This window comes from Dromiciops gliroides, chromosome 3 (genome assembly GCF_019393635.1).
Source record: "Dromiciops gliroides isolate mDroGli1 chromosome 3, mDroGli1.pri, whole genome shotgun sequence".
Taxonomy (NCBI): domain Eukaryota; kingdom Metazoa; phylum Chordata; class Mammalia; order Microbiotheria; family Microbiotheriidae; genus Dromiciops; species Dromiciops gliroides.
In genome coordinates, this window is record NC_057863.1 from 589,036,388 (window position 1) to 589,059,488 (window position 23,101).

At 41.1% G+C, this 23,101-nt stretch overlaps 1 protein-coding gene across 4 annotated transcripts in view; it reads right to left on the bottom strand.

Moving 5' to 3' along the window:
• Positions 1–23,101, bottom strand: part of KIAA0319L (KIAA0319 like) — an 87,744-nt gene that overhangs the window by 9,288 nt on the left and 55,355 nt on the right. For all 4 annotated transcript variants that reach the window (XM_043992565.1, XM_043992564.1, XM_043992563.1 and 1 more), the window contains 7 exons: positions 22,803–22,935; positions 17,865–18,093; positions 16,231–16,354; positions 7,839–7,971; positions 5,040–5,188; positions 1,279–1,430; positions 808–946 (listed from right to left, as the gene is read on the bottom strand). In XM_043992565.1, coding sequence (XP_043848500.1) covers positions 808–946; positions 1,279–1,430; positions 5,040–5,188; positions 7,839–7,971; positions 16,231–16,354; positions 17,865–18,093; positions 22,803–22,935 — 1,059 coding nt within the window. The remainder of the gene's footprint in view (positions 1–807; positions 947–1,278; positions 1,431–5,039; positions 5,189–7,838; positions 7,972–16,230; positions 16,355–17,864; positions 18,094–22,802; positions 22,936–23,101) is intronic.

Here is a 23,101-nt window from a genome sequence, read left to right on the forward strand (position 1 = left end):
AAGAAACCCTGGCATGTCAAAATGACAGAAGCATCTTTAACTAGGACAGAGTTATATCGCTGCTATACTCTCATTGGGTTACTTTTAAAGAAGTGATTAAAGACTGTTGGTTTCTACATTTAGAAGTAAAAACTTTCATTGTCAAGAGCAGCTAGTTCGTTTATATATTTGGATGCACAATTTGCATAATTAGTAGATTAGCTGTGGTTTTCATCTAAACACCGAGCTTCTCCCGTGTCTGGAAGAGGCTGACCACCCTGCAGGAGGAAGAGAATGAGAGGACTTCTTGAGCTCCATTTCAGCCTGAGGAGTCTTTCCACACCTGAGCTCTCTATTGTTAGCCTGCACACTCAGGAGTGGGCTGTCACCATTCCTTCCTCACCAGATGCTTTGGAATGCAAAAGCCCTGATAAATTCTTCCCCTCTCCCCAGAGCTACAGCACAAATTAGCCTTGAAGCAAAACAAAAGACACAAGGCTCTATTTAAGAAGGACATCTCATTTCTGCAAATCTGCTCACTTACAGGATGCCAGTTATTTTACCTTCAGTGAGCTGTCACCTAAAGCCTCGGGCTCAACTTATAAAAATAAATTGTTTTCTGCATCTGGCCTCTGATGAAGCATCATGACTCAAGCTACCCATGTCCTTGTGCTCAAAATCACCAAAACCAACCCACGCTCTTACCACTCCCCATTGGACAATAAGACCCAAGACTTCTAATCTAGCCCTGACCGTGCTCAGGCCAAAAGAGCCATCCTCAAGGCGGAGACTAGCTGCTCCCTCAGGTGCTGGCCCAGAAGGACTCACCAGGCTTCACATCCACAGTCGTCCGGTCTGTGTCACTCTCACCCTTTGCATCAGTCACTCTCAAGTGGAATGTGTAAGTTCCTTCCACCAGGTTGGAGAGGAATAGAATGGGGTGATGGTCAGAGTGATTTACTACTTCCTGTGGGTTGAATAATATGGATGACATTTTTTGGGGAAAAACCAAACCAACCACCATTTCCTTCTTAGGATTCCTACAGTATCTGACTATTATGTATTGCATTATGCCTTCCTACTTCAATTCAGATCAATTCCAGTGGATCATCTGAAAATATAAGGAAATTATGAAAAGCCACAGTCATGCGACTATACTTTAAGTTTTGCAAGAGGGAACATTTGGCAAAGTGTATGGCATGTAACTGGCACTTAACAAATACATGTTGACTGAGCTTATATTTTGGGCTTGCTCCTTTACCACTGCATATCAACAAGCACAGTTACCAGAATACTTACTCCTGCTGCTGGGCTTCCTTCATCCCTTGTCCAGAGATAACTGACTATGCCCTTGTCATCGGAGGACCTGGAGCCATCCAGCTCAGCTGTATTGGTGGGCAGAGTTATTACTACATTCCCAACTATTTTGGCCACTGGTGGCTTGTTCATTTCTATATAAAGAGAAAAGCATTTATGGAATTCTAAAATGCCAGAAAGGAAGGATTGGTTTTTTCATGATTTCATGATATTTATGGGGATACCAAAACATCAAAAATTTGGGCAATTTTTATGAAGACCCGACTGTCAGCAATCAGCTCTATGTAGTAGAAATTTAAGGTTAGCACTTCATCAGGATATGAAGTTCCTATGTGATACAGAAATTAGTTCTGGGGCCATCTTAAATCAAGAGTAGAAATCATTATCGCTCATGCTTCTTGAGTTCTTTCTTACCCATGCATCCTCTTAAGAAGGACTCCATTTTTCTACTTTGATGGTGTAAGATGAAAACAAATGGAAATCATTCTGGAAAGCAATCTGGATCTGTCACAAAAGAAGTCACTAAACTGTGTGTACCCTTTGACTCAGCATTACAAAACTCAGCAATATAACTAGGCTTATAGCCCAGAGGTCAGAAACAAAGGGAAATGCCTCACACTCATTCACCAGACATATATAATGAGTTGCTAAGTCTTATAGTTTGTATATTTCTCTTGAACACCTCTCTCCACTCACAGAGCCATCACCCTAGTTCAGGCCCTTGTCCCGGCACCTAGACTATTTTAGTGACCTCCTTATTGGTTTATTTGCTTTAAGTTTCTTACCTACTCTAACTCATTTTCCATACAGTTGCCACAGTGACCTTCCTAAAGTACAAGTCTGAGTATCATTCCTCTACTTAAAAAACAAATACAGTGGCTCCCTATTATCTCTATAATCGAGGCTAAAATTAAATGGGATAAAAATTAGATACCAAATGTTTGGTATTTAAAACCTTTCCGAGTCCCTTCCTAACTTTCTGGTCTTCTTACTATAGAGATCCTCCAGGATCTCTATAGTCTGTGAGGGTTCCTCAGACACAACACTCCATCTCCCATTTAGGTGCATGCCTGGAATGTTCTCCCTCCTCTGCTGTGCCTCTTGGAATTCAAAATGCCCTTTAAGACTCACCTGAAGTACCACCTTCTGCAGCAGGCCTTTCCTATCTCCACCCTTCCCTCCTGACTCCAGCTGCTAGCACCTGACCCTCTAAAATGACCTTTTTGTACATGACTAGATGTGTTTTTCTCCTGTTAGGATATAAGTTCCTGGAGGGCAGTGTCTGTTTCACTTTTGTCTTTTGAAGTAAGTGGAATCAGGAGGACAATTTACACAGGAACACAAGAACATAAAGGAGGAAAAAGAACTCTGGCCAAGTGAGAAACCAATCATGATTTGAGATAACTAATGATGAACCCTCTCCCCAGCTCTTGGTAGAGAGATGATGGATCAGAGGTACTAAATAAGACATGTTTTTAGGCATGGCTAATGTACTGGTTTGTTTTGCTATATTTGTTTAACTATAATGATATATTATAAGGGAAGGCTTGGGAAGGAGGAAGATAGGTTTGAGAGGTTATGATAAGGTTGCAGAAAGAGAAAAGAAACTCAAATGAAACATTAAAAGTTTAGACAAAAGAGAACAGAAGGGGGCTAGCTTGGTGGCGCAGTGGTTAAAGCACCAGCCTTGGATTTAGGAGGACCTGAGTTCAAATCCAGCCTCAGACACTTGACACTAGCTGTGTGACCCTGGGCAAGTCATTCAACCCTCATTGCCCCCCCCCCAAAAAAAGAGAGATCAGAAGGAAGTTCAGAAGGGGACAAGCAGGAAACCTTTGTTAATGTTTAAGAAAAAACTACACAATATAAAGTTCCTATATAATTTTACATATTAATCATAAATAACAATATATGATAATAAATGATTCTGGCTTTGTATATGGAAATGTTAATGTTTAAATTCAAAATAACAAAGAAAATTTTAAGAAAGAAAGCAAACAGAAGCCCAAGACTCAGAAAATAAGAGGATCTGGGTTTCACTTTGCTGATATCTATAATACACTGGGCTTCAGTGTAGTTTCTCCATGGGAAAACCAGTCATGCAAAGACTTGTTTGGCAAAGCTCAGAGTAGTTAAGGAGAAACTACTATTTAATATGATATATGGTTAAAAAAAAGGGATTCAAAATATCAGAGTTAGAGACGGAAGGACATCAGAAGTCCACTAGTTCAATCTCCTTATTTTACAGATGAAGAAACTGAGGCCCAGAGAGGGACTTGCCTAAAGTTACACAAACAGCAAAAGGCAGAGCTGGGATTAAAACACAGGTCCTCTGACTCCAAATCCAGCAGGTCTTCCATTGTCTTATGCTTTAAGAGAAAAAAAAAAAGCAGCGGAGGAGGGGCAGTCAGTAGAAAAATGGAGGGAGGAAACAAGAAGAGAGAGGAGGAAGGACTTTCTTTGAAAACATGGAGAACAACTACAGGTCTGAAAGAACACATATGAAGGTAGACTTGGATTCTACGTCAGCTAGTTTTACTAACATTTCCCTCTCTTTTTTATTGATGATGAATGATATCTTTCTGGGAGTGAGAGGGGAAAGGGGCAAACAAGAAATTATAAGTGATATAAAAAACCAAAAGATACGGATAAAAAAAAAATTTAAACAAGGGGAGAGTGGGTAAAGACATGGAGTGAGAGGGAGAGGGGAAGAGTGAGCCAGAGAGGAATGGGAACCCAAGAAGGTAAGTACCAACTGGCTTGGGAAGTGAGGAGATACCAACGTGGGGAGCACTTGGCAGGAGAGACAGGAGGGAGAAATGAGAAAAGAGGGAGGGAAATGTGAAGAAGAGGGAATGAAAAGGGAAAGATAGGAAACAGAAGAGAAAAAAGAGAGAGAGAAAAAAAGGAGGGAGGGGAGAGTGAAAAGGAGGGAAAGAAAGGAAAAAAGGAAAGGAGAGGGAAAAAAGGGAGAAAAAGAATTAAGGGGGTAAATGAGGAGAAAAAGGAGAAGAAAAAGAAGGAGAGGAAAGGGAGATACTTTTATCCTTTGTCCCACTGACAGCTTCAGTTTTTCTGAGTGTTCGAGCTGACCACATCTGACTATCATTACATACAACTTTGATGTCTTTTTCTGATTAGGAGATTAGAGATGGATGAAAAAATAGTTAATACCATGTTCTTCTCTTAACACGACTTTTGCCTGCCACTAAAAAAAAAGCCTTAACAGCTGTAGGAGCATGGCTTGAAGCAGCCACTATAAAGTCTGACAGCAGATGTCACTGTAGTCAGTAGGAGAGTCAGATGGCCCCTCGTTTGTGAGGAACCAAAGGAAAGTAAGACTGGACTGCAGTGAACCCAACCCCCAACTCCATATATGTGCTCAGAAAAAAGGAAAGGTCTTTACCTCTAGTTTCTTTCTCTCCCTCTCTCTCCCCACCCCTCCTTCCTCCCTCCCTTTCTCTCTCTCTTTCTCCCTTTTCCCTCTCACTCATGTTTTTCCCTCCCTCCCTCCCTCCCATACACATACACACACACACACACACACACACACACACACACACACACACACACACACACACACACACACACGGCAATTTAGATAACAAGTAACAGTTCCTCTGCTGCTGCTGATCACTGTGAAATGCAAACGAAATCCAGAGATTGTCCCCCAAATGAATGTAATGCAATTACGAAGTGGGTCAGTGACATTTCACTCAGTCCTATCCAAGACAGGAAGATACCTTCTTTGACAATGACGCTGACGGAGCTTTGGCTCTGCAGGTTCCTTTCATCTTTGACAGTCAGGGTGAATATATAGGTTCCCACCTGGAGGCCAGTCACAGTTGCTATGGAATTGTTGGCATTTTCAAGTCGCACACCATCAGGGCCCCTAGTGAAAGGAATAATAGCAAAGGATTGGTCTCTAACCTGTCTGCTGTTGCTCAGGGAAATGTTTTAGAAGGCCTTTCAGTCCCATGACCATTACAGCCAAGGGCTGCCTCCTACATATTTGTTCCTCAGTTAAAAAGGGAACTTACTGTTTTCAAACCCCCAGAGGAAACATTTAAAAATATTCCATTTCAATAAAATTACATTTGGCTTTCAAGTACAAGCTACCTGCTGATCAGAAAATCCTAGCCACCAAATTTCAAACACGTCTAAACTTCTTCTTAGTAATCAAGAACTTAAAAAAATTTAAAGCTATGATTTTTCCAACTCACAAAAATCACTAAGAGCTTTGAGGCAGTATCTGGTCAATAGACAGTGTGAAGTAAGGATGTATGTTTCTGAAAAGCATTTCTGGCCCAGTATATATTGCTGGCATAGTTCCTGTCAGCAAAGATGAAAAATATATTTTTTTTACCTTAAGCCAAAATCACTCCTATTGAAAACTGAAGAAAAAGCCCAGGGCCAAGGCTGCAAATGAGTTCCCAGCAATCGAATTCAGCTGCCATTCTCTGCAATTCGGTAAGTATAACCTCTCTCTTGCCCTGGGTACAAGGCCACATCCCATGATGAATTTCTTATTCAGTTCCTGTTTTGTTGCTGGTGGTGGTTTTTTGCCCCCCAAAAGCAGTTATTTCTCTTTTCCTGTGCCCCAGAAACCAATTCATGGTTAGGGAGGAAGGTATACACCATAGGCAGGAGAGCAGTATGACATCTCAACACAAAGCTTCCTTGTGCCAATATGGTTGTGGCTATCTTGTGGTGCTGATGAGCTCATAACGAAGGAATTAAGGTATAAGCAAATAAAGATGACTAGAGCATCACCTACACTTAATAAAATTCCTTTGAAATTTTCTGTTGCACTTTTAATTTATTTTTATTTTATTTTATTTTTTGCGGGGCCATGAGGGTTAAGTGACTTGCCCAGGGTCACACAGCTAGAAAAGTGTCAAACGTCTGAGGCCAGATTTGAACTCAGGTCCTCCTGACTCCAGGCCCATGCTTTATCCACTGCGCCCCCTAGCTGCCTTTCTGTTACACTTTTTAAAGCGGGTAATTCTGACCAAGGCGGCCACCCTCCAAGCCAGATTCTCCTCTGTTTTATAGTACTGCCTTGGAGAATACCGACTGAGGCCCAAAACAGTGATTTCTAAAATACCGTCCTCAACAAAGTTAAAATAGAGTGTATGAAGGAACAGTACATCAAACAGAGGCAGAACACAAGAGGAAGGGAAGGGAAGAAAGGAAGAGGAGAATGAAAGGAAGAGGAAGGAAGGGGAGGGAAAGAAAGAAAAGGTAAAAAGAGGGGGGAAGGAAGAAAGAGGAGAGAGAGGAGATGAGAGGGGAGAAAGGGGGAAAAGGTAGAAGGGAGGGGAAAGAAGAAAAGGGATAGGGAAGAAGAGACGGGAAATGGTAGGAGGAGAAAGGAGGAGAAGGGGGAGAAAAGGGAGATGGGTTTGGGAGAAAAGGGGAGAGAAGATACACACACACATATATACACATACACGTACATATATATGGACAGAGAGAGAAGGGAAAGAGAAGGAAGGAGTGGAAAAGAGGGAAAGAATGAACAAAGAAGGAAGGGGGGTCAGCTAGGTGGCGCAGTGGATAGAGCACCAACCCTGGAGTCAGGAGTACCTGAGTTCAAATCCGACCTCAGACACTTAACACTCACTAGCTGTGTGACCCTGGGCAAGTCACTTAACCCCAATTGCCTCACTAAAAAAAACAAAAAACAAAACAACCAAAAAAAAAAAAAAGAAGGAAGGGAATAAACTTTCACTTAACTTCTAAAATCCAACTTTGAACCCAAAAAGAGAAGAAAGTTCTGAGTTTAAAATTTAAGCTGTAACCTCACCCCCCCCCCCAAAAAAAAAACTCCATACCTCCTGTGCTACTGCCCTTGAAAAACTAACAAGTGTTAAAAAGGTACAGCTGTCTGTTTCCTGTAATGTCTTTGCTTTTGGTGGGGTTTCTCTCTCTCTCTCTCTCTCTCTCTCTCTCTCTCTCACACATATACACACACACACACTTGCACATAATCTGAGTTCTGTTTCTTGTGGTTTGATAGTTAAAAGGCATGGTGAAGGCCAGGAATGGTTCTGATTAAACAATTCCAGTTTAATTAGGCTTTTTTTGATCAGTGCCCTTTGCCTCTGGCTAACACAAGTGGTAAATGGTGTCTTTAAGACAATGATAACTGAGAACAAGGCTTTCATTTTGCAGATGTTGCATCAATTCTCCTTAATAGCAGGTGTCAAACTGCTCTCCCCCCTCCCCTCAGCCTCAGCCGGCTGACTCTGGGAAACAGGACTTTTCAGCTCCATTACTCCTTTCCAATTGCCTCTCAAGTGTAATTTAGCTCTACTCTACAGCAGATGAGGCTGTATCTGCAATGATGCCAGGATCAGTCAGTACCACCTAGGGAGCAGAGGCTGGCAAGAGGTGTTTTCTCCCCCTGCAGAAGTCAGAGCACCAATTTCTTAAAACCAGAGTCTGGATTACATCATCTTTTAATGTCACTCATCAGCAAGTGAAACTCTGAAGAGACCCAAGGTTCTCTGCTAAAGGAAGTTGGGGCCAATACCCACTGCGTTTTTTCCCAGAGGTATGAGATGATTTTCTGGTCGTCCAGGCTTTTGCTACCATCCAGAGTTGTGCTGTCAACAGGAAGGGTCAGTTCTTTATCTGGGCCAGCATCTGCCTGGGGTGGCTTGTTGTTCTCTGGAAGAGAGGCTACAATGTCAACAGCAGGCCAGCTTAGACTGTAGGAGACATAACTGGGACTTAGGCTCTGTTGGGTCTGATCAGAGAGCCCAGGGCCTTCCCCTCCCCTTGTCTCTGATTCTCTAACTAACCATGCAACTTAATAGTGCCTAGCAAGTGTTTAGCACCATTAAGTGTTGCAGGGATAGAGAAAACACAGTTCCTACCTTCGAGGATGTTATGATCTAGATCAGGACACACGATAAGAAGGAACAGGATGTTATATAGTTAAGTGCTTGTTGGTGCTACAGGAATTTAGAAAGGGAGATCACTGAGAGCTCAGGGTGGGCTTTATAGAGTAGACAGGATTCACATTAGACCTTGAAGTATGTTTAGGATTTGGTCTTGAAGGAAATTTCAGGTTAGAGCTTAGACACTTCACCTGGGTGAAGACAAAGAGGAAGAAATTAACTTGACATGTTTATGGGACAATGGGGAGATCAAACTTAGCAAAGCTAAGCATGTGAAATGAGGAGAAATGGAAAATAAGATATGGTATGGTAGGAGTGATAGCTTAACTGCTCCCTCCATGCAAGTTAGGGTAGTATTTCCTCAAAAGGTATGGAGACCCTCCTCAGGACATAGTAGCCTAAGAAGGAAGGAAAGAAAGAAGGAAGGTGGCTCTCAGATGTTTGGCTAGTGGACTGTTCACCAACTCAAGATGTCCTCAATGCTTATCCTTTGTTATAGCTATCTTATTTTGTTCCAATATTGAACCTAAACTACCAAGGGATTGGCCCAAGTCAGGCCCAGCCCAGAACAGACAGGGCTACATCAGATACTGGAATGCCTTAAAAAGCTGAGCGTGAATTAGTTTTGAAATAAGAAATAAGGAAGTATTGAAATATTTTGAGCTAAGAAGTGACAGAGCATGGGAGTTAGGAGACCTGGATTCTAGTGTCAACTGACCCACTAACTATGCTGCATAAACCTGAGCAAATTATTTAATCTTTCTGGGGCCTCATTCTCCTCATTTGTAAATGAAGGAGCTATAGTGGAGGATCTCTAAGTAAACTTTTCGCATTAAGATCCTGACCTGTAGTAAAAGAAAGTATTCAAAAAAGATTAATCTACTAATATCATGCAGGAAAACCTCAAGAAAGGGAAGTCACCTAGGGGGCTCCAGTAATTTTTTAGGAGTGAAGTGATGATGGCCTAGGAGCTAGGAGGCTGCTATGGTATAGTGGAGAAAAACAGTGGGTTTCATAAAATCATAAATCTAGAGCTGGAGGGGTGGCTCAAGTTATCTACAGAGGCATGTGAATTACCTAGCAATAATTTTGATATAGTTTCCTCTTGTGACAGCAAAGGTCATTCCTGTATGCTAACTTGACTCAGAACACCTGGTTTTGACCAGATGGATGAAATGGCCTTGGGATGATTTCTCCAGCTTTAGTTCTCTGTCAATTGAATGCTAGTTATGTTACCATACATGTTTCACTCTCTTTTGTTGTGTTTTAATAATGGGTATCATTCCAAGGAAACATGCAAAATTAATAACTCTTTAAAGAGCACACTTAAATGACTATTAGTGATATTGTATTATTGGCTACTGATCCAGGAAAGTCAAATACCTCAAGGATCACTCAAGCTCACACCAAAACAGCATTAATTGCATACCAGTGTAAAAAAAAAAAAGTGTAGTCAAAAATGAAAAACAATGCCAAGAACTGAAAATATTGCCACAAAAGTCTTATTAGTTCTCAGAAGACAAAGACTTCCAGAGGAAGCTGGTAACTTGAGGAGTTATGAATGATTTTTCTACAGTATGATATATGCTAGAAGACCATAATAAAGAGCTGCTAACCGTTTCTATGAAGAGAAAAATTCACATCACGGGCAAAACAATAAAATAATCAGAATACTCAGGACTGGAAAAAAGGTAATTTTTACTGACAAAGCTTACTTTTTTAAATTCAAGGGGGCAGCTAGGTGGTACAGTGGATAGAGCACTGGCCCTAGAGTCAGGAGGACCTGAGTTCAAATCTGGCCTCAGATACTTAACACTTACTAGCTGTGTGACCCTAGGCAAGTCACTTAACCCCAATTGCCTCACCAAAAAATAAAATATAAAATATAAAAAATAAATAAATAAAAATTAAAAAAAAAATAAATTCAAGGATAAAACAAAACTGTTGTCAGAAGTCTTCATGAGTTTTAGACTGGCAAAGTTGACAAAAAAAGGAAAATAAAGATTGTTGGAGGGGCTGTAGGAAAATATGCCCACTAAGGCACTGTTGGTGTAGCTCTGAATCAGTATAGCTAATCTGGAAGGCAATTTGGAACTATGTCCCCAAAGTCATTAAGTTGTGCGTATTTTTATTTTTTTATTTTTTGGTGAGGCAATTGGGGTTAAATGACTTGCCCAAGGTCACACACCTAGTAAGTGTCAAGTGTCTGAGGCTTGATTTGAACTCCTGACTCCAGGGCCAGTGCTCTATCCACTGCGCCACCTAGCTGCTCTTGCATCCTTTAAAACTAATGAATGAAGCATTTGTGTACTATGGACAGCTAGGTTGCACAGAGGATAGGACACCAGGCCTGAAGTCAGGAAGACTCATCTTCCTGAGTTCAAATCTGCCCTTTGACACATACTAGCTGTGTGAACCTGGGCAAGTGTTAACCCTGTTTGTCTCAGTTTCCTCATCTGCAAAATGAGCTGGAGAAAGAACTGGCAAACCTCTCCAGTATCTCTTCCAAGAAAACCCCAAATGGGGTCATGAAGAGTTGGACACGACTGAAAAATGACTGAAATGTACAAAGCATTATGCTTTGACTCAGCTATATTTACTAGGTATAAACCCCAAGGAGATTAAAGAAAAAGGAAAAGGAACTATATGTACAAAATTATTTATAGCAGCTCTTTTTGTAGAAGCAAAGAACTAGAAACCAAGGGAGTGCCTATCTACTGGGTAATGGCTAAACCAGTTATGGTATGTGAATGCAATAGAATATTATTGTGCTAGAAGAAATGATGAAATGAACAGTTTCAGGAAACTTGGGAAGACCTATATGAGCTGATGTAGAGTGAAATGAGTACAATAAGAACAATTTATATAATAACTATTGTAAAAATAAATAAACAAACAAAAACACTTTGAAGACTCAGGAACTCTGGATCAATGCCTAACCATGATTCTAGAGGGAGGAAGGAAATAAACATTTATTGAGTACCTACTATGTGCCAGGCTAAGTGCTTTACAAATATTATCTCACTTGATCCTCACAACAGCCATGGGAGGTGGGTGCTATTATTATCCCCATCTTATAGTTGAGGAAAATGAGAAAGATAGAGGTTAAATGACTTATCTAGGATGATAAAGCTAGTAAGTGTCTAAGTCTAAATTTGAACTCAGATCTTCCTAACTCCAGGACCAATGTTCTACTCACTGCACCATGCAGCTGCCTCTAAGTCCTCCTCATCAGAGGAATGATGAAGCAACTGTTCTCCTCTTTAGAGAGATGCAGAATTAAGATAAACATATGTGGTTGGACATGAGCAATGTGAAAATTTGTTTTGCTGCACTAAACACATACACACACATTTTTTTTTTTACAAAGGCTCTGTATTTCCTTTCTTTCCCAGTGGGTCTAATGGAAGACTATGAGGGGAAGAGCACCTTTAAAAGGTACTTTAAAAATACCTTTTAAAAATGCAAAGAAGAGAAGAGAAAGAAGACCAGAAAAGAACAGAAAGTGAGAAAGAAGTACAGAAAAGTAGACAGCTTTGAAAGCTAGAGGCTTATTTGTAATACAGATCTCCAATTATTTTTATGTTCTATGTATTGGTATTTCAGTTCAGAATAAAAAGAAAAGAAAAATAAAAGAAGTCAAGGTGAACCTGTAAGATCTTGGCATCTTCATCAAAATGTAAGACATCCACCCAGAAAGGATATTTGGGAGACTTTTTACTTGCAGCAACTAAACCAACATGTATTTATTAAGAAATTGCTTGGCACTGGGCTAAGCGCTGATGATACCAATACAAAGAAAGGGAAAAACAGACCTTATCCTCATGAGGTTCACAGTCTAATGGAGGAGACCACATCTAAATCATGTACAAACAAGAGACAGGATAAACTGGAGATATTCACGGAAGGAAGGTACTAGAATTAACATAGTTCTAGAAGGGTTCCTGTAGAAGGTAAGATTTTATTAAATTTTTTTTTTGTGGGGCAGTGGGGGTTAAGTGACTTGCCCAGGGTCACACAGCTAGTAAGTGGCAAGTGTCTGAGGCCAGATTTGAACTCAGGAACTCCTGAATCCAGGGCCGGTGCTTTATCCACTGCGCCACCTAGCCACCCCCAGAAGGTAAGATTTTAGTTGGTATTTAAAGGAAGCCAGGGAGGCCAGAGAAAATGCCCAGAGCCAAGAGATGGAGTGGTCTTGTTTGTGAAACAGCTAGGAGGCCAATATCATTGGATCACAGAGTATGTGGGTGGGAACAAGGTATAAGAAGATTAGAAAGGTAGGAAGGGGCCAGGTTATGAAGGACTTTGAACACCAAACAGAGACTTTTCTATTTGATTCTGGAGCTAATAAGAAGCCACTGGAGTTTACTGAATGGAGGGTGCAGGAGAACATGGTTAGACCCGGAGATAATCTGACAATTGAGAGGAAGGTGAACTAGAGTAGAGAGAGACTTGAGGCAGGGAGACAAATCAGTCACCTATTTGCAGTAGTCTAGGTTTAAGGTAATGAGGGCATGCACCAGGGTAGTAGTAATGTCAGAGGAGAAAAGTGGGCATATACAAAGGATGTTGCAAAGGTAGAATCAATGGGCCTTGACAACAGACTGGATATGGGGGAAGGAGGGGAGAATGAGGAATAGAAGATGACACCTAGGTTGTGAGCCTTGGTGACCAGGAGGATGACAGTGCCCTAGACAGTAAGAGGAAAGTTAGGAAGGAGGGAATGACCTGGGGCAAAAAGGAATTGAGGATTGGGCATGATGAGTTTAAGATAAATGTGGGACATAGTCTGAGATGTCTCAAAGGCAACTGGAGTTCAAAAGTGAACGTCAGGATGACATGTAGGTTTCAAGGCAGGATAACTAGGGGGATGGTAGTATCCTAAAAGTAAAAGTTAGGCATATGGGAAGGATTTGGAGAAAAAATTAAGAATTCAGTTTCAAGGCAGGTTGAATTTAAAATGTCTACAAGACATCCAATTTGAAATATCCAACAGGCAGTTGGAGATGTCAGGTTAGAAGAGAGGTTCAGGGGCGGCTAGGTGGCGCAGTGGATAAAGCACTGGCCCTGGATTCAGGAGTTCCTGAGTTCAAATCCGGCCTCAAACATTTGACACTTACTAGCTGTGTGACCTTGGGCAAGTCACTTAACCCCCACTGCCCCACAAAAACAAAAACAAAAACAAAAACAAAAACAAAAAAAAAAAAGAAGAGAGGTTCAGTCAGGACAAACCGATTTTATAATCATCAGCAGAGAGATGATAATTCAGTCTATGGGAGCTGACGAGATTCACCAAATGAAATAGTAAAGAGGGAGAAAAGAAGACAGAGCCTTGGGGGACACACACAGTTAACAGGCATGACCTGGATGAAGATCCAATAAAGGAGACTGAGAAGGAGTAGTCAGATAGGTAGGTGGAAAACTTGGAGAGAATAGTGTAGCAAAAACCTAGAGTAATGAGAATATCAAGGAGAAAATGACTGACGGTATCAAAAGCTGCAGAGGGGTCAAGAAAAATGAGGAATGAGAAAAAGCTATTAGATTTGGCAATTAAGAAATCATTGGTAACTCTTTAGAGAGTGTAGTTTTGATTGAATAGTGAGGCTGGAAGTCAATCTTTAGAGAGTTAAGAAGAGAGCATGAGGAAGAAAGTGAAAGCAATGATTGGAGACAGCCCTCTCAAGGAGTTTAGCCACAAAAGGGGAGAGAGATAGGGGATAATAATTACCAGGGATGGAAGGATCAAATAAGGGGTTTTTGAGGATGGAGGAGACATGGGAATGTTTGTGGGAAATAGGGAAATAGCCAGTAGACAGGGAGAGACTGAAGATTAGTGAGAGCAGGGATGATAGAGAGGGCAATCTACTGGAGAAGATGGGATGTCTGTGCAGACAAGTTTACCTTGGCAAGAAGTCTTGTACCCACTGAGGGATTGATGAACTGATAAAAATAATGATATACTGAGAAGCAGATTGTTACAGAATTACAGAAATTCCTGAATGGAGATGGAATACTGCAAGAAAACCTTGTACTATGGCACATATCAAGAAAGACCAAGAAATTTATCCAAGAGATAAATGTGCTTCAAAGGCTTAGAACTCACCTGATATAAACCCCAATGAAAACCCATGTACTATAAACAAGGCTAGATTTGGAAAAATACACTGTTTGTTAAGGGCACAAAATAATAATGAGAATGAGAAATCATGATGGAGAAGGGGATCACCTTCCTCATCACCACCTACAACAAAACTGCTAGCTGTCTGTCATAAATAGGCAGACAAGCACAGGAGCATCTTTAGACCTCTGGTCTTGCTTTTGGACCAGCTCTCAGGCTGTTACCAGAGGAGTAAATCCTGGGGAGAAAAGGCCAGTCTAGGTGTAGGCAAGCTGGGGGAGAGACAGGAGGCAGCACGTACCAGGGAGGTCAGGGCTTCTGGCCCAGTTCCCTCAGCCATCATTCTGGGAAGCTACCCTTGATCATATGCAGCCTGGCAATGGCTCCAGTAGGGGCTGCAACCAAAGCTGCTTAAGACCCAGAAAGGAGAGTTCTTGTCACCAAAGACCTTGGTGCTGTCCGACAACAAGAACCAGTATGGTTGTAAGTGGAAATGACATAAAAGAAGAGCTGTGACCATCTGCTTTGGCGCTGCACCCTAAGGACCATGGGACCTTTCTACCTGACTTACAGCTGAAACCTTTCCCATGACTTCTCTCCCCCATCAAAATGTGAGCTCCTGGAGAACAAGGACTATCTGACTTTACTCTTTGTATCCCCAGGCTTTAGCACACAGTAGGCACTTCATAAATGCTTGATTCATTGATTAATATCTAGTATAATAAATGTGGACTCAAGAAGAATTAAAGAACATGCTGAAACCTTGTGAACTCAGTGCCAAATTGTGTAAAACTGATTATAGCAAGAAGATATGCTGCACATTAAAAAGTATTTTTTAAAGATGTGGAAAGGTCTAAAGTTTATTATATAAGTTAATAGATTTAATTAATTATTTTTTTTCACTTTTTTACAGTTACTTTGGACCCCATTGTAGTCCAAATCCCTTGTTTTACAGATGAGGGAACTGGAGCCCAGAGAGGGGAAATGATTTTCTCCAAGTCCCAGAGATTTGGTCATATGCATAAGAAGTAGGATCTGAACTCAGGTTCTTGCCTAAAGGGTCAGTGCTCTTTCCCCTGGACCACACTGCCTCCCTCTGAGTCAGAAGACCTGGTTTTGCCAGTGACTAGCTGAATAATCTTAGGATAAGTCACTTCACTTCTCTGTAATGGGATGATGCTCACACCCATGTGCCTCACAGGGTTGTTGGGAGGATCCAACAACCAGTCATTTGGTAAAGTGTTGTTGTGTCTTTAAAGCCCTTTGTGGTGAAGTCCTGTATAATTATCAGCTGCAATGACTATGATAGTGGCAGTGACAAGGAAAAAGCTGTAAATGCTGGAGATGTCGGGAAGGACAAAACCAATAAGCCTTGGTGACAAAATGGATTGGGAGGTGGGAAGGGAGGAGAAGGAGGAGTCAAAAAGAACCCAAGGTTTCTATGGACCTCCCTGTACTCATTCCTCATGGGTCTGAGGGAGAAAGACTTTCTCCTGTAATGAAAGAGCTATGTCCAGAACTGCTGCTGTCTTTATAAATACACGTGCCTCTCCTTTGTTCATGAAAAGGAAACTAATGCCTCCACTATCAATGACAGCTTTTTTTTTTTTTAAAGCAGGAATAGCCTGCATAGAACTGTTCTTTCTTTGTCTATGTCCTTCTGTAGCTAACTAATAATTTGCATACCTTAGGGAGATAATCAGCCAAGGGACAGAGTTTTTCTCAACAAAGTTAGTGCCTCTAGAAAAGATGCAAACATAAAGAGGTTACTGAATAGGAGCAACCTGGGATTAACAGAATCAGCTGTTTTACCTATAAATAGGGTAAATTATAAATGACCCTTGCTCCTCTTCTTATTCCAAAGGCAACAGGTAAGAGGAAGAGACCAGACATGAAATTGCTACTCACCTGGCTGGACGATAACAATGACCTCGGTGGTGTCTTGGTGTCCTGCTGTATCAGTCACAGTGAGCTGATAGGTGTAGTCTCCTTCTTGCATTGCAGAAAGTTGCAGAGCTGGGGTTCTCACACCCTTTGTATAAATACAGACACATGGAAAAGTGGAACCTCCAACTATAACATAAGACAGCAATTCCTTCTCTGGTGGAAATCATTTATCCAATTTCCTAGACTTTATCTATATCAAGGCTGTGCCTGCTAATTAAATTATAAACAGTAAATGTGAAGTCAAACATTTGGGGAACATCTGGCCAAAAACTTCCTATCTACAAGTAGAGTTACTGACTTTTCCAATATCAACAAGGCTTTGAATAAAGTCTCAGCTTTCCTGAGGCAGAGGAAGAGCTCAGCTACAATAAGAGGTTTGGGGAAATGTGCAAAGAGGGCAAATATTCAAATCAGAAAGTCCACTACAACCATGAAGATAAATGTAAACACATGTTCTTTATAAAAGCCCTCCTCTTCCTCTGAGGGCAGATTCATCATGCTCCCAAGCAAGCTTTTAGAACAAAACACCAACAGCACTTCCCAGTTCTGTGTGTGTACTTTATCATCACCTTGTGCATTTGTGTTCAGGAATGGCAACACCAGAAAAATAGTGCTAAACAGCCAGAGCCCTCTGGTGAGGTGCATGTCCCTTCATTCTCTTCACCATCCTCCCTCTGGCTTCAAGACTTGGAAGGGACTTGGTGTGCTACTTAGCCTGACTTTCCACTCCCTAGATGTATATCTTCTACACCAGGCATGATGGGGAACTTCCAGTGACAAGTAGATCACTACTGTATCTGTAAGAAGCCTGCTCCCTTGTTGGCCTTCTCTATGTTGGAATGTTTTTTCTCATGCTGAGCCAAAACATGCCTCCTGGCAACTTTTACCTATTCCCTTCCTTTGGCTCAAGCCTCTGGAAACAGAAAGAATAAGTCTTCTCTCCCCATTCTAGGTGCTCACCTTTCAAACACTCTTTAAAAATCCACCATTTGGGGGCAGCTAGGCGGCACAGTGGATAAAGCACTGGCCCTGGATTCAGGAGGACCTGAGTTCAAATTCGGCCTCAGACACTTGACACTTACCCTGGACAAGTCACTTAACCCTCATTGCATACCCCTCCCCCCCAAAAAAGTTAAAAAGCCATCATTCACTTAGAAGAGTGAGCAGACTTATTCTCCATGGGCTAGGTACTTTGCTTGGTACTATGAAAACAAAGATGAAAATAACTCAGGTTCTGCCCTCCAGGAACTTATAGCTGGGGCAGGGTGGGGGAAGAGATAAGACATGACACATTTACATAAGTAAAATACATGAGATGTGAAAAGAGCAAAGAACACTCAAGTGGTCATGGAAAATTCGGTGAGGTAGGAGATATTTTCAGCTTGGTGAGGATTCTTTCTTACTTTTCTCTTCCAAACCTAAGTATCTTCTTATTATAAATTTATGTTCACATGCAATTAAAAGACACCACAAACTCTCAGGGGGTTGTTAAAAAGGCAGGGGTTGGGGGGGAGGTGTAACAGTTCTGTACACAAACATGACTTTTAAATGAATACTAGCAAATATAATTGAACAGTTCTTGTGGCCACTCCTACCTGCATGTCTACAACCTTCCCTTTGCTGCTTGGGCTGAGAGACCACTCATAGCTGGCAATGCCATGATCATCGGTACTCTGATTCCCATACAGGGTGATGGAATTCTGAGGAAGGGTAATCACTTGGTTGGGGCCTGCATTGGCCACAGGAGGGTAATCCACTGCCTTGTTCACAGTCAGGCTGGCCGTAGTTGAACTGCTGGCTCCAAATGAATCCACCACTGTCAGACTGCCAACCAAGAAGGAGAAAAGGCCACAGGAATCATAAGTAGGCTTTGGGTGAAAGGGGAACCACTGAAGGGTTTAAAATTCAAGGCACAGGAAGCTCATGACAGTATCAGAAAAGACTCTGGTGGCCTTAGTCACATAGAAGAACAAAGAGATGAAGCTCAGGTATAGAGGGAAAGGCCCATTCTTATCTCTGTATTCTCGTCAGAAAAACTAGAAGAAACAAAGCTTTAAGGAAAGGCCATGACACAGCAGGACTCTACACTGTCTCCTTAAAACCATGAATACATTTTGTAAAAGTCCTCAGATAGAAACAGAAGCCAGAAGGCAAGAGACCAGCACCTTGCCCAGTGTTCTGTATACTGTAAATGCTTAATAAAGACTTGCTGATGAACTGGAACAGAAAAGGAGAGGCCTGCTCAGCACAAAAGGGAATTCCCTCACACAGCAACTCAGCAATGACTAGTTTTCTTCTTTTAAATATAATTCACAGGAATGAAGCTTTGAACAAAAGTATATTTATTGACTTTTGGTTTTGCATCATGGTCATTTTGGGGTAAATGATGCTCCTGAACTTCTGAATTTAACCTTCTCTTAAAACAAAGAAAAACAGTTAAGCAAAAGACATTTGACAAAAAGAGAACAGTATACAGGATGACCATAATTACATAAAGGAAAGGTCTCTCTGAAAGACTTTAGGAAGGTGACCATGCAGTGGCCAAGGGTGGCTTCAGAAAACTGAAGAGGAAGAGGTTGTAGCCTAGAGGGCAGGACAACAAGATGCCCACTTGAATGCCCAGGTAGTGTGCTCATTGGTTTTGCCTGACTCTGTTACAAGGAGGGTTTCTATGTGCTTAGTTAGTAGGAAGTGATGGAGAAGCAAGACAGAAAAGACATCAGTTAAAATAGGTTCTTAGGGGGGCAGCTAGGTGGTGTAGTGGATAGAGCACTGGCCCTGGAGTTAGGAGGACCTGAGTTCAAATCCGGCCTCAGACACTTAACACTTACTAGATGTGTGACCCTGGGCAAGTCACTTAACCCCAACTGCCTCACACACACAAAAAAAAGGTTCTTAGCCTTTTTGCATTTTGGACCCCTTTGACAGTTTAATGACACCTATGGATCACTTCTCAGAATGTTTTTAAATGCATAAAATAAAATACATAGAATTACAAAGGAAAAGAATCATATTGCAATGTAATTATTTAAAAAGTTCACACACACACACACACACACACACACACACACACCCGTTAAGAACTCCTGAGTTTAAACAAAAAGGAAAAGAAGGGAATATAAATGGGGCAGTTTTGTTACTATGTTGTTAAATTTAATATATACATAAAAATAAAACCCAAACTGTACATAACAGAAGTTTATTATTTCAATAGTCAAATCTTTTTCATTGTTATTTGTTCTTTTAAATTTTCTTTATTTTATTCTTAACTTAAGACATCTCAAGGAATAAAACAAGCATTTCCATAACATAGTAGAATAGAAAAATAAGATGACTGTACTTTAAACTGCAAATTTATTATGTACAACTTGTTGTTCATTTTAAATATATAATAAAGTTATCATGTAACTTCTCCCCCTTTTTTCCTTCATCTCCATCTCCACCGCCCCCCATGGCTACCATTAGACACAAATATGTATGAGTATGTATGTAAAACCATTCTACGCATATTTCTCATTATCAATTCTTTCTCTGGATGCAAATAGCATCTTCTTTCCTGTCTCCTTTGTAGTTAATCTGGTATTTGTAATAGTCAAAATGATTCATTCAAAGTTGTGCTTAAAACAGCATTTTTGCTACTGTATACGGCATTCTCTTGGTTCTGGTCATTCTGTTCTTCATTATTTCATGCAAGTCTATCCATGTTTTTCTAAGATCACTGAGCTCATCATTTCTTACAGCACAGTAGTTGTCTATCACAATCATATACCACAACTCGTTCAGCCATTCCCCAATTGACAGGCATCCCTACAATTTCCAGTTTTTTGGCACCACAAAGAGAGCTGCTATAAATAGTTTAAAACATTTCCTTTTTCCCCAATCTTATTGGGAAACAGACCTAGTCACGGTAGTGCTGGGCAGAAACAGTTTTATAACTCTTTGGACATAATTCCAGATGCTTTCCAAAATGGTTAGATCAGTTCACAATTCCACCAACAGTAGATTAGAGTCCTAATTTTTCAAATACCCTCCAACATTTGTTGCCAGTCTGATAGGTGTAAAATGGTATCACAAGGTTGCTTTGCATTTCTCTAGTCAACAATGATTTAGAACATTTTTCTCACATGACTATAAATTGCTTTGATTTCTCCATTGGAAAACTGTCTGTTCATATCTTTTGACAATCTATCAATTGGAGAATGACTTTTATTCTTATAGATTTGACATTGTTATTTGTATGTTGGAATGTGTGGTGATTATTCAGTTCACAATTAAAAACAAAAACAAAAGACAACTAACAGAGATCAAAACAGACAATGTAGGCAATGAGGAATAAGGTCTCTTATTTAGGCTGCACCTTTCAGCTGAACAATCCATGAAAAAAGTTAGGGAAACAGTCCCTGCTTCTGAGAAGCTTAAAGCTTAGTAAGGGGAGACTCTGTGTGTGTGTGTGTGTGTGTGTGTGTGTGTGTGTGTGTGTGTGTGTGTGTATACTCACACACATCATATACATGGTCTCCCCATATACATACTCTCTCTCTCTCTCTCTCTCCACACACACACACATACGTACACACACACATGGTTTCCCCATACACACAGATATATACATAAAGTCTCCCTTTCTGTATATACACATACCTACACACTTACATACACGCATGCATAAACATGTATATGTTTGTATATATACATACATAAAGCAAACAGAAAATATTTTTGAGGGAAAGGCACAAACGGTGGGGGGCAACAGGAAAGACTTTATGCAAAAGATGGTGCTCAAGATGGACCTTGATTTTTAGGGGTCATAAGAAGCAGAGAAAAGGGACTACATTCCAGGCACGGCAGGGCGACAGCCAGTGTAAGGCAAGAAGACAGGAGATGAGATGCGGTGTATGAGCAACAGGAAGAAGGCCAGTTTGGCTGGACTGCAGTGTTGAGTGAAGAGGTTTATTAAGGTCAGAAAGGAAGGTCAGGGCCAGGTTGTGAATGGCTTTAAATGCCAAATAAAAGAGCTTATTTGATTCCAGGAGCAATAGGAAGCCACTAGAATTTACTGAGCAGTGGCATGACAGTTAGACTTGCACTTGAAGATGGGCTGGTGTGGAGAAGAGACTTGCAGCAGGGAGACCAATAGTCTGAGAAGTGAAGAGGGTCTCACCTAGGGTGGCAGCTGTATGAGCAGAGAGAAGGGCACAGATATGAGAGGAGATATGGAGGCTGATAAGCCAAGACTTGACAAATAATTGGTTATATGGAGGGAATGATGGTTGTGAGGAGGGAGATGAGGAGTTGGGATGACACCAAAGTTGTGAACTGAAGTGACTACAAAGAGGCTAATGCCCTTGTCAGAGAGAGTGAATTTTATAATCTTGCCATCTGAGAAAGGTAGAAACTTGACCAAAAAGCTTGGCTCCTTGATGGTACAGACTGAAGAATGGATAGACTGCCACGACAAACAAATGGATCAAGTCTCACAAAGAGCTGACGACAGATCCAGGAAAAGAAGACAGATCTTCTAACATATACATGCAAATCAGCTAATACTGTGCCCCCTCTTAGAAGAAAAATCCACAGTAGTCTCAGCCAATTTTCTCATTCCCTGTTGTTTTCACAGGTTTTCCTCCAGATCCCACTAGTCTGTTGCACTAGAGAAAAAGCAAGTTACAGATGGCAAAATAGCAGCTAACCACCCTCTCTGCCATTATAACCAAACAGCTTCTGGCTTGCCTACAGAGTTACTATGACCAAAAAGCAGCTGATTACAGAGTTTAGGAATGATCCTACCCTTACGCAAATTAAGGTGGAGGAAGGGAAGAGGTGAATGAATCCAAGAATTTTAAAGCTAAAAGGAATCCTAGAGAATATCTAATTTAATCCCAATCTGCTTCTAGGGAAACTGAGGCACAAAAAGGGACCTACCCCTGTCTAAAATTAATTATCGTGTTTCAGTTTGTAAAGGACCAAATTTGGTCTCACTGACATTTAAGGGGAAAAGTAATAAAACTAGCCAATGCAAACTTTAAAAATCCATCAGTCTTAAATGGGAGGTGAAAACTCTCTTAAGCTGACCTTCCTGGTGAGAAGGGGATTAATCGTGTTTCATTTCTCCAAAGCCACAAGAGCGAGGAGGGGAGAGAGGGGGGAAAGAAATATGCTGTTAATGAAGTCCTTGGGCTGGGAGAGACATGAAGTCACAGAACGAAGCAGGAGACGAGAAGGCCACTACTGGCTGTACTCTGTTCCTTTCCCTGATAGGAATCCTGGCAAAATGAGGCTGAGAATGAGGGTGGGAGGGGCAAGGCAGAGGTAAACAGTCTTATCAAGGCTTGAGAAAAATCTACTGGTAAACACTAATCTAGTGGTTGGAGATCTTTGCTTTCCATGATCATCCAGGTAGGTTTTGTTACTTATCAGGGATCAGAGAAAACTGCTGGAATCTAAGATGGTATTTTCAAAGTCTACAGTATATTTCATCTCAGTTTAAAGTCTGTTGAGCTTTTTCTGGGGTAGCTGACTGGATTGTGACTTACCTGAAGGTATAGTTTCCCGGGACCAGGTTGGTCAGTTTTAATATGGTTGTGTCTTCAGATACCTTTTCTTCTCTCAGGGGCCCCTTCAGTTCTTCCCAGTGGTACCGAACAATTTTATCATCATCAGTGCTTTCTGATCACAAAGAAACCTCACATGTACACGTGGTGCTCTCTTTGCACATTATTCTTATACATACTAGGTCTGTGGACTGACTGTCTCTGGAAGGTATTTTTCTCTTAGTAAAGCTAGATTATTCAGATGGTCTAAGTATCTGCCCCTGCAGCACAGGTGTAAGCAA